General features: G+C 46.2%; 1 protein-coding gene across 5 annotated transcripts in view; it reads left to right on the top strand.

Moving 5' to 3' along the window:
- The window catches only part of SRPK1 (SRSF protein kinase 1), a 29,127-nt gene that overhangs the window by 1,151 nt on the left and 16,845 nt on the right, over positions 1-11,131 (top strand). For 4 of the 5 annotated variants that reach the window (XM_068419142.1, XM_068419147.1, XM_068419144.1 and 1 more), the window contains exon 2: positions 3,395-3,455. In XM_068419142.1, the coding sequence (XP_068275243.1) occupies positions 3,395-3,455 (61 nt within the window). Of the gene's footprint in view, positions 1-3,239; positions 3,311-3,394; positions 3,456-11,131 lie in introns of those variants that run through there. The other variant, XM_068419145.1, reaches the window with a different exon arrangement.

Here is an 11,131-nt window from a genome sequence, read left to right as displayed (position 1 = left end):
TTTTTGTAGTCCTTTACTGAAATAGTTAAAAAATGGAGGAATGTATTCACTTTGTTCTGAAGAGCCAGGAAAATGGTACAGCTCTTATGCTCTGGCTAAATTCGTTAACAAGTGAACAGCTCCAACTTTTGCTGCTGGGCATTGGGTGGTTTCTGGATGTGCAGTAACAGCAAGGTCGCTCCTCTGAATTCTGCTGCTCCTGGCTGCTAAATTTTAGCAATGATACAACAGCTAATAAGAATATTAATGTTAAACTATCTGCAATGTATTCCAGTGAGGCCTTCTAATCTTTTTTTCATTTTTTAAATTTAGATTCTTATTGCTTCCAAGCAGTTTCTAGAGGGGAAGACACAGTATTGCATGTGCAAACTGCCCTGGTAAAGGATTTTAGTGAGCATTACTGTGCAGAGTTGCTTACTGTGGAGGAAGCTCAGTCCTGGAACCCTCATACCTTTTGGATTGAAAGACAGGAAAAACTGAAAGCTGAAATGGTATTGAGTAATTCTCAAACCACATACGCTTCCCTACATTGTTTTGGACAGTGGCTTCACGCCAAGCTCCTCTCAGCTCTGTTCAAAACAGAGTAATACAAAACCCATGAAAAGCATAGCCCTGATTTCCAGACTCTGTTGGCTCTCCTACGCCAGCCTTGATTTAAGATGAAATGGCACTCCTAGCTGTTGGCACCATCCAAAGTCTCCGTTGCACACTTAAAGGGATTTTTTTTTTTTGGCTTGTTCCGCAAAGTTCTGAATCTTTCCTTCCTACCCCCATGACTCTGCAGAGTTGAGCACCAGGGGACAACTCAGACGTCAGCATGTCAGCGTTCAAATTAGGGATATTCATGTTGCAAAACAAATATCTTGCTGAGAGGAAGTCCAGACAATCCTGATCTTTCTCCCTTGTAGCTGTGTGGTGCTGTAACTCTGCTCCCCCGTAAGCACACAAGGCTTCTGTGTTCAGCCAAGCACAAATCCCTGGACATGGGCTGTGAAGTGACAAAGCACATACTTTATGGCCAAGGACTCCACCTATAGCTCTAAAAAGCCACAGAAGTCAGAAGAGTTCAAAGGCCTGTCTGTAATCATGTGTTTGTAGGCAGCTTGACGTTCTCACCTGACCTAGTTGCAACAACGACAGTTGTTTTGCGCACACAGCAACTTCTTAATGTCCTTCCTAGCTCGTGTGATGCCATGATGTTTTCCTAGCAGGGTATGCTGCAGAAACCCAGGCAGCTCTCCCACCGCACTGAATTAGAGGGTACAGATCCCCAACCACGCACATTGTCATTGCAGGTGGTGCAAAGTGTATATAACCACCCCCAACCATGTTTTTGTTATTATTAACATAATACTCCGGTGCATAAATGGCTGCAGAAGACAAAAAGCAGCTGAGGAACCTCAGGAGTCATGCGAAGAGCACGGCAGAAGCAGTTTTTGGGGCCATGCACGGTGTGTCACACTGTGCAGGAAGCTAGAAGGAAGGACCAGATAAACCAGTTATGTGTGGGCATCGTTTGGGGGCATTCATTCTGCTTTAAAAATTAGTGCCAGGATGATTGTGGAAAGATGAGTGTGTCTTGACTTAGGCCTGGCTCAGCAGCCCTTTGAGGGTGCTACCCCACACTGTGTTTTTCTATCCCAAATTAGAAGAGTCATGGAAGAAGCTTGGCAGGAGTGAAGACGCTCAGTAATATCTTGCTTCTGTAGGAGACCTTGGCATGTGGCTCCTCGTTCAGACTAGGCTGGCAGCTGCTGTTCAAGGGAATATGATGCCCATCAGCACGCTTGCTTCGCTGTGTGGCTTTCCAAATCCACCTGCACGCTGTCTTTGATGTCCTCACATGAAGAAACCCAGCCTAGGCCAGTGGGAGTCTGCAACAGAGCGGTAGTCACGGCAGGTGTGAGCACACACCTTGCTAGAGCCAACTGCACGGGTCGTTTATTGCAAATATGGGGTGACAGGTAGGCTGCTGTAAATGGAGATTATAATCGCTGCTGGGGTCTGTTTGTGTCGTGACTTGTTTGAGGTAGGAAGGGGGTGCTCCATCATGCTTGAGGTCTTTCAGCTCAGCGTTACCTTGAACGCAGTAGTTGTGCAAAGGCTGAAATTTGCCCCTCTCTGTTGCGTGATCATCACAACACCTTGTGCTGGTTTCTCACGTAAAGCTCTTTGCAGGAGATCAGATGTACTAAACATCTGATCTTGTCGTGGGTAATAGAGCAGCAACTCTCTGTTGGAGCAAGTCCAGAGGAGGGCGACCAAGCTGGTGAAGGGTCTGGAGGGTCTGACCTACGAGGAACAGCTGAGGGAGCTGGGGGTGTTTAGCCTGGAGAAGAGGAGGCTCAGAGGTGACCTTAGTGCAGTCTACAACTACCTGAAGGGAGGTTGTAGTGAAGTGGGAGTCGGCCTCTTCTCCCGGGCAGCCAGCGACAGGACAAGAGGATGCAGCCTCAAGCTTTGCCAGGGGAGGGTCAGGTTGGACATTAGGAAGCATTTCTTCTCAGCAAGGGTCATTAGACACTGGAAGGGGCTGCCCAGGGAGGTGGTGGAGTCACCATCTCTGGAGGGGTTTAAGAAAAGACTGGACATGGCACTTAGTGCCCTGGTCTAGTTGCCATGGTGGTGTCAGGGCAATGGTTGGACTCGATGATCCCTGAGGGCTCTTCCAACCTCATTGATTCTGTGATTCTGTGAATAGAACTGGCCACGGTTCTAAGGTGAATATACAACCACCTTACACCAGAGGTGTTTGCTCAGTGCTCACAGCGAAATGCCCGAACGGCCCAGGAGGTGAAAAGTTTAATTTTTCTTGGTAATTATTAAATAAATAATTTAATATTAATAATCTGATTCTAAGGGGCAGGCGGTTTATGGCCCCTTCCCGTGCCAAGCTTCACACGCTGAGGCGGGCGAGGGGCGTCCCGGCGCCCAGGTGCACCCGCTGACGTCACAGCCGCGGGCAGCGGGGGTGTCACCACACGCGCGGCGCCCTCGGCTCCGCCACCGGCGCCACCCCGCGCCATGGCGCTGCCGCAGGCCAGCCCCGCGCCCGGGGAGCCCGGCCCCGCTCCCGGGCAGCCCCGCCCCGCGCAGTACACGCGGGGGCGCTGCGGGGAGCGGGGAGGCGTGGCTCCCCCCTGGAGCTCGAGCGACAGCTCCAGCGAGAGCGAACCCGAGGCCGTGGGGTGGCGCCCGAAGGCGCGCAGGCTCCGCCCGGCGTGGCCCGGCGTGAAGCGGGGGGTGCGCGCAGCGCGCAGGCGCGCGGGGAACCCGGGGGTACCGGCTGCGACGGCCATGGAGCGGAAAGGTGAGCGCCGCGCGGGCCCGCACCCCCCCCCGCCGCCCCCGGGCCCGCTGTCCCTCACGCCCCTCTCCCCTCTCTCTCCCTCAGTGCTGGCGCTGCAGGCCCGGAAGAAGCGGACCAAAGCCAAGAAGGACAAGGCCCAGAGGAAGTAAGTGCGGCCCCCGGCTCCCCTCAGGCGGCAGCTCTCGCCGCCGGGCCCCGGCGCTGCCTCCCGCCGGCACCGCCGGCTCTTTGTTACCCGCCGGCCCTCCCCGCGGGGAAGGGGCCGCCGAGCTGTGGCGCTCTCGGGGCGGAGGAGCGTGCAGACCCCTCCGGCTAGACGGGTTTTTTAACACGAGTTTAATTGAAGACACGTTTCGCGGCGTAGGCAGGGAGCCGGCGCGGCTGGTGGCCCGGGGCGGCGGGTTTTGTCGCCCTGCTCTCCGCCGTTTTCCGCAGGGCTTCGCGGTTCCTCGCCGTCCCCCGTCGTGGTTTCTTGGGCGGGCGGGGCAGCGGGGCGGCCTCGGTGTGCGAGGAGGCTCTCCGCTCCCTGCCTCTGCCCCCGAGCTGGGTGATGGAGCTCCAGTGGGGCTTTACCTTATCCTGTCGTGCTCCATCCCTCGGCCCCGGGCTGTACCCGGGGGGTTGCTAACGTCCCCTCTCCTCTCTGGAGCCTCCAGAGCTGGCTTTACGACCCGACTTCTCTTCATTCTCTTCCCTCCCCTGCTTTTTTTTTTTTTCTTTATCTTGCCATAAGAACGCTGTGATGTGTTGTTTACTTCTTTCTCTAACTTTGAATCTCTTGTGTGGCTTCTTCCCTACCGCAGGAATTTCACAAGTCTTTATATGTGGTGAACTTTTGGATGCAGATATAAAAATCAAAAGATCTTGACTAAACAATGGCTCCCACCAGACTGCGTTCAGTGCTGCTCCTGTGTTCCTTTCTAGCGAAAGGTGATGCAAATCCTAGAGCCAGTTCTGTGTGCTCAGTAAAATGCTGCTTATTTGTGTAAAATCTGGTACCTCAGGAGGTTTTATACTTGCTGGTGCCTAGGAACCAAAGGTGTTTAGTAAGGCTTTGGGGGTGGGAATTGCAGGGTTTTCTCTCTAGGCCTAGAGTAACGCTTTCTTAGTCACTTCCTCTGACAAATCAAAGGGATTTTAAAAATTTTTCTGGTTGTTTCCAGCAAAGATTCAGTTGTTTTGAGATGGGGCTGCTGAGGGGTGAAGAGCATTAACTGAACTCTTCGGGAGATGTGCGTTGTGTTTCCATGCTATCTCGTAGATGTTCGTGGTATCTCTTGAAGATAGCATTAGGACAATTTCTGAAGAGCTCTTCTCTTTCTATAGTATCATCTGCATCCTAATTTCTGAAGGAATAATCACTCGTTTCATTCTATACCCGCTACTTTCTTTTTTTTCTTGTCCAGCCGCAGACAAACAATACTGACTCTGGCAATAGAGTCCACAGTTACAGTTGGAAAGACTGTTGTCTGTGTAAATCCTGAAGCTGCTGAATGGTAACTTTCAGTGCTGGCATGTTTTTTAAACAAATCCTTTTTAACCACAGGTACTTACCTGCTGTTTAGCCATTGATTTTTGCCACTAACCTTGATTTGAGTGGAAAACCATACTATTTGTAAAATGCTGTGTTTATCTTCTTAAACTACATACTTCATCTCGTTTTCTAGTACCGTAGGTTTATTAGCTCCTACCTCAGCCATTAAACTTGCATGTGCTTTATGCTTTACCTTGTACAGCAAAAAGAACCTAGTGTCAGCCTCTAACTTTAGGTGCAGTTCTACGACATTTATGCTATTTAAATACAAAGCTGCTCTAGTTAAATCTTCTAAAATAAGCTTAACTGGGTTGTTGCAAGACTCCATAAAAACTAAACTTGAAACCCCATGGAATGTCCTTTTAACATCTAATATTCCATGGTAGTTAGTTGGATCACACACATGTAATTTTTTCTAGATGAAGGGCAGTAAAAAGTGTGAAACTGATTTCAAAAGGTTAAGGTTGGTAAGTATTAGGAATTATCTTATTATGGGTAAGTATAAAAATGCAAAGAACGTTCTGAAGGGATTTAAAGCAGTTCAAAATATCTTTCACTTTAGAAATGAACTGCACCTGCTTTAAGTTTCACTATCAACCCAGTCCTTTTAAATACAGAAAAAAAACCCAACACTTGGAAAGGTTAAAATAATAAAAATGGGCCGTGTATAGTACAAAACTGAAAAATTATCTCTCTTTCATAATTCAATAGTTAAAATTGCTGCTATTTAGGCTCAAACAAGACCAGCCTAAACTGGTTATTTACAGAAAACCCTTGTAAATACTAATTACGGTTCCGTGTATAAGATCTTTTTTTTTTTAATGGGAAGGTCAACCAATATCTTCATTTTCTGCCAATTCAGGATGTTCCTATTTCTTCCCATCCTTCCCCATCTGCCGTTGTGGAGTTGGAAGACTATCGTGGCTGTGTACCTTTGCCCAGCTCCCATTTCTGTGAGAACTGAGGAGGAGGAAGGACAGGGAGGGTGACAGCTGAATGCCTCGGAGGGATGAAAAGCAAGCCTAGATGCAGCGAGATCCTAAGTTCTCCTGTTGACTGTCACTGGGTTGCTTTGTGGCCTTGAGTGGGGCATTGATTTCAGTTTCTTCTTATCTCAGTCTTTTCGATCAAAAAGGCAAGGAACTAAAATTAAAATTGCTTTAAATTATTTTTAGAAAATGAGAGGCAAATTTTTACTTGGCCTTTTTCTTAAGAATACGTCAGGAAATACACATGTCAAAGCTTTAGTTGCTAATAGGGAGTTTGGTACGTAGGCTACTGCAATGTGTGTTGCTGCCAAGAGATAGCTTTGCTGAAAGCTCTCTGGGAAGTATGCGATGTATTAATTTTATCATTTCATGAGGTGTGAACATCTCAGGCACTAACAGTCAGTTGATTCCCAAAGGCACTCAAAAAAGCCTGTCTTTAAAAACAGAGGTTGTAGGCTTACAAGCTTTATTTTTTTTACTGAAACTTTCATAACTTAGACTGTAAACTTTATAGACAGCTGGAACTTGTGAGATGTGTTCAAATAGGGGTGGTTTTTTTGTGATTGTCAAGTAGGCAGAAGATCTTTTGCAGTTTGAAGCAGTTACTGATATCTTTGGAGTTTGGCATTGGTAGACAAATGTGTTGGGCATGTTTGCCCTGGTCCTTAGGAAGGTACACAGTGCTTTCCTGGGAATAGTCTTGCTCTAATTTTCCTCGTGTGACTTCTAGGGAGCTGAAAACAGAATTTCTGTGTTCTGATGTACCATGAACTGTGTTGGATGAGGATGTCCATGAACGTGGCAGGAGGAAGGAGCTGTAGGTATCCCAACAGCTCAGCCTTTCAGCGGCCACGAGGTGGCTGCTCCTCACTTTGCAGGTCCTGTAGCACGGATCAGGCCACATGTGTGCTTGTAAAGCCTCAGTGCAGTAAGGTAGTGTCTGTTCAGGAGCCAGTGCGGGCTAACAGGAGATTACAAGCTTGATTTTAAAGACCCCGAGTGCTGTTTGGAGGGGAATGTTGCTTTGAGTTAGCTGTAGTGTGGACAGAACGTCCATTCCTGGCTGAAGTAATGCTGGAGCGTGCCATCTACATGCTTTCATTTGAAAGAGATTAATTTCCTCTGCTGCAAGGCTGTTGTACTATGTGAACTAAAGCCTGATACGTGAGGAAGATCTGGTATTTACTTAAAAACTGTGCTTCTGTTATACAAATACAGATGTACTTTACCAGTGGCTCTGGTAATTTGTAATGGAATTGGGCACTTGTGACTGTGAGACCATAATTGCCAGTAAAATACTGTGGCTTTTTTTCTGTCTACGTTGTATGTTGCAAACCCTTAGAAGATCAAACTGTTCTTTGTCCTAGGAAAAAATGACTCTTCAAGTTACTACTGAGATTAAGACCCGAGGTTTAAAAACTAGGCAAAAAAACCATCCAGATTCAAAGCAGTTAGAGAGGCAGACAAGAAACTGAACAAATAGTTCTGTATTCGAGCTCATTTTCTCTGAAATGAAGAAAATAAGTGTATTGCTAGATCCGGGCTACAGATCTGTGTGATGTGTAGATGATGGGTGTTTCATTGGCAGGCCCAGATGATAATACTGCTTCATCAAGTCCAGTGTCGTGCTTCAGCACTTTTATGTTTCAGGAAAAATTGCCCTAATCATGCACAGAACCAGCAGTTCTGTGTAAGGGCTGTTGAACCGATTGTGCCTCAAAGCAGAGCATTTTATTACTCGAAGCATGAATAACTACAAAGGTAGTGGCAGCCACACAGTTACAGCATGTGGCTTGTTCTGAAAAATGTACCTGATCTGAAGTACTTCTAATTCTGTGTGCACTGGTGGATTTATTTAATCCTTTCTTACAGGCTCTACTGAGTGGGAGATATTTTTTCACAGGACTTTCAATAGTTCCTCTGGCTCCCTCTACTCCTGGAGGGAGGGCAGTGGCAAAGCTGAGTTGGTTCAGTAACGCTGTCTCACTTCCTCTCCCTCTTCCCAAGGGCATGCAATATTCAGTGTTTTCAAGACGCTGGTTTACAGTTAATCTGTAATTTTCTGGCCAGACTCTTGACATGCAGTGAAACCTCACTTCTTTCTTCCTCCTCAATAGAATTGCTATGAAGAGAGACGAGGAAGTTGATAATTTTTCCATCTATGCACTCTGGGGAGCAGAAAATTCCTGGTAGAGCCTGATACTTTCCAGTTTGTTATTGCATGTCTTGCTGGTATCGCTTTCCTGCTGTCTTTGAGGAGTCCTGGAGTTCTGACAGTCCTCTCAGGTTCTTCCTCAACTTCCTTATTCAAAACTTTGCCTGGGATCAGGATCTTGGATTATGTTTTCCTCACTTGTCTTTCATAATTAATACTGGGGCTACATCTTTTGTAAGTATTTTGAACGTAAGTTTAAGGTAGAGTCGGAATGCATCGCCCACAGGATTTTTTCATTCAAATACAGAATTGATGATGAGACTATGACAGGAATCAACTGAAGATCTGCTGGTTTCCATGGAAGTCCCTTGATTTGGAATAGCTGGAATAGCAGACGGTTCTACAAACAGTTTGTGAAGTGCTTGTGTGGGGGAGTGGGTATGGGGAGCAAGAAACTTAATTGCCTCTGTTATTTGTGCGATAGTACAAATAGTGCTCATGTGTAAGTCATTATTACTTATCTTCAAACAGAACTCCCACTGATCCACTAAACAAAAGTATGTCTTGGTGCCTCTGAGCACTGTTCTTTCAAAACTAGATGTTAGACCATCTCCAGACAGTGGTATTGTGGTAGCTCGTGGATGGCTGCCCTACAGCAGTGAGTGTTGTGGATCTGCCGTGCTGGCAGAAAATGCCAGCTCTTTATTCAGAAAAATAGGGATGGAGGAGTGAATGGCTTTCAATAATCACAAAATAATGTGGATTATAGACTTGTAAGTCCCTCACAATCTGTGATTTGTAATTCCCCAAAGTCCCCTCAAATACTTACACATTTCTTGAGCAGAAAGGTGGAGTGCATACAAGCATGAAAGTACTTCTATAATTTCCAACCTGAATTCATACTGAAAGCTTGAGTCTGAACAGTTACAATATTTATCAAACAGTAGGTTTGCCAGCAGATCTGCGTGTGAGCACGTTGGAGGCTGGCACCAGAAGCAGTCGTTCTGACTGGATGTGCCTTAACTTGATCTTGAAGTTGCAGGCACACCAAGGAATAGTAATGAGATACAGTCTGGCAAGCAGGCTTCCCTTAACGAGGCATTGTCATGATGGGAGAGAGATTTTAAATCCTGGCTTTTCACCATGCCATATGGAGCTGCTTTTTTTTTCCCCCCTCTCTTTCCCAAATGAAAGCAAGGAATCCTTAGCAGCACTTGAAGCGAGAGCTCGCTGCGGTGGGTGTACAACCCTGGAAGTCGTTGGCTGGATGGTTAAGGTGGAAAGCAACACTTCCTTCAGCAAGAGTCCCAGGGTGTGTTACAGTACCCTTGTCTGCATCTCCTGGAGTATGAGTTGGATTCGTCATTAGTTCACTGAACTGAATTCTGTTTGGGGATGTTTCATGTGTGTAATTTGAGCTCCCAAATAAGGAATGACTGTTCATAAAGATTGTGCTGCAGGCGGCTTAAAAATCATTTAGGAAAGCAATTGTCTTTGGTTTCCTACAGACGGGCGTCATCTCTGCAGATGGCAAGGAAATGGCAAACTGAGGTGAAGAGGAGGAGTAAGGAGAGTGTCTTCTATTAGCCCGTATGTAAGGATGATAGGTGTGACAAGTGATTTGGATTTAAATGTCTGCTGCCTTCCTTACTTGAGGGTGGAAGGGGTCTGGTTGTGTATGTGTTCAAAGCAGGTAGGTAGGCAGCATGGACAGTATTTCTGCTGGTTTGGGGACAAGGAAAAATACTTATTTCCTGTACAAACCAGGGTTTTGAAGGAGTCGCTCATAAATAGCAAAACCAAACGCCTGTCTTCAAGTGTCTTTTTTTATGTAAGTTGTCGGGGTGGAGAAAACATGTTCTGAGTTTTGACGGTGAAGTTGCATGTGGAGACTTGGCTGTTGTGATGGCTTGGATATAGGAGCAGCGAGGGAACCCGTGCTGGTGCCGCTCCACAGCGCAAAGAACACAGCTTTTTCATTGCGCCGTCTGTACTAACGGGCTCCACTGTGGGCTCCCATCTTCTCGTCCTCCTGACGCTGTTTGATCTACCTCAGCACAGATCTGTAAGGACGCACATTGTGCGATCGAGGCTTCTTAATAATTTTTTACCATATTTTAATGTGTGGACCAGATAAGTGATTCTGTGGGAAACTGGTGAGAAAATACAAAAGCGGGTTTTCCAAACTCTTTGAACACCTTTTGTAAGGAACAAGTGAGTGGCTGAAATCTTAGTTCCTGCCAATAACTGGTACTGTCCCTGCTATGCATTGCAGAGGTGTGCAGAGTTGTTGGGTGATATATTCAAAGAACATGGAGCAAAATCTTGTCTACAGTGGAAAATTTTGCATGTTGTTAGCACCTCTTCTAATATGAAGAGGTTTGGCAATGCTAAATTGTTCAAAGGATGTTCAAACTTCAGTGAGCTTTTAAGGTGAAAATATTTTAGATATACAATGAGATGAATCCAGTTCTTTAAACCTTTTGGTTTAAAACTGCAGAGCCAGCTTCAGAATGACTTTCACTAACAGACAGTCCTCCGCAGCAGAGAAAAATCTCTAAATTACTACTTGCTGTGTCATGTTGCTGACTTGTTTCCCCTATCACTTACATAAACCAGCAGGATAAACAGGCACAGGAAATGGCTGGTAATTCTTCTGCATTGTTGGAGGACAATGTTAAGTGCCTGCTGCTGTGAAAAATACTCAGTTCACCTTTTTAAAGAAGATTTTACTCTTTCTCCTGCTTGTTTTTTTACTTTTAAGCATAAAGGATAAGTTTTTCTTGTAACTCTGGATGGGGAGGTTTGGAGTTAGTTCAGAAAATTCCTTTTCACTTTGAACACCCTTTCTCTCCTGTGTGATTGTGCTGGCATTTCTGTATCAAAAAGGTTGGACTGTCGGCAATTACCATGATCCTCGTCTTCATCCCAGCTTTGAATCCAGTGGGCTATTGAATAGGCAAATAAAACCGGCTTGTTCAGCAAGATGAAACAAAGCGACTGAATTCCTAATTTCATTAGAGGGAAGATTGAGACAGGTAAACATCAAGAGAAGGAGATGAATCTATTCATGCTCAGCCCCTAATGTGACTGAATTTGGAGGAGGATTCAGTGAGAGCAACCCCCAGCCGTGCTGCACGGCC

This window comes from Nyctibius grandis, chromosome 27, assembly GCF_013368605.1.
Source record: "Nyctibius grandis isolate bNycGra1 chromosome 27, bNycGra1.pri, whole genome shotgun sequence".
Taxonomy (NCBI): Eukaryota; Metazoa; Chordata; class Aves; order Nyctibiiformes; family Nyctibiidae; genus Nyctibius; species Nyctibius grandis.
This window is presented reverse-complemented; position numbering and strand designations above follow the sequence as displayed.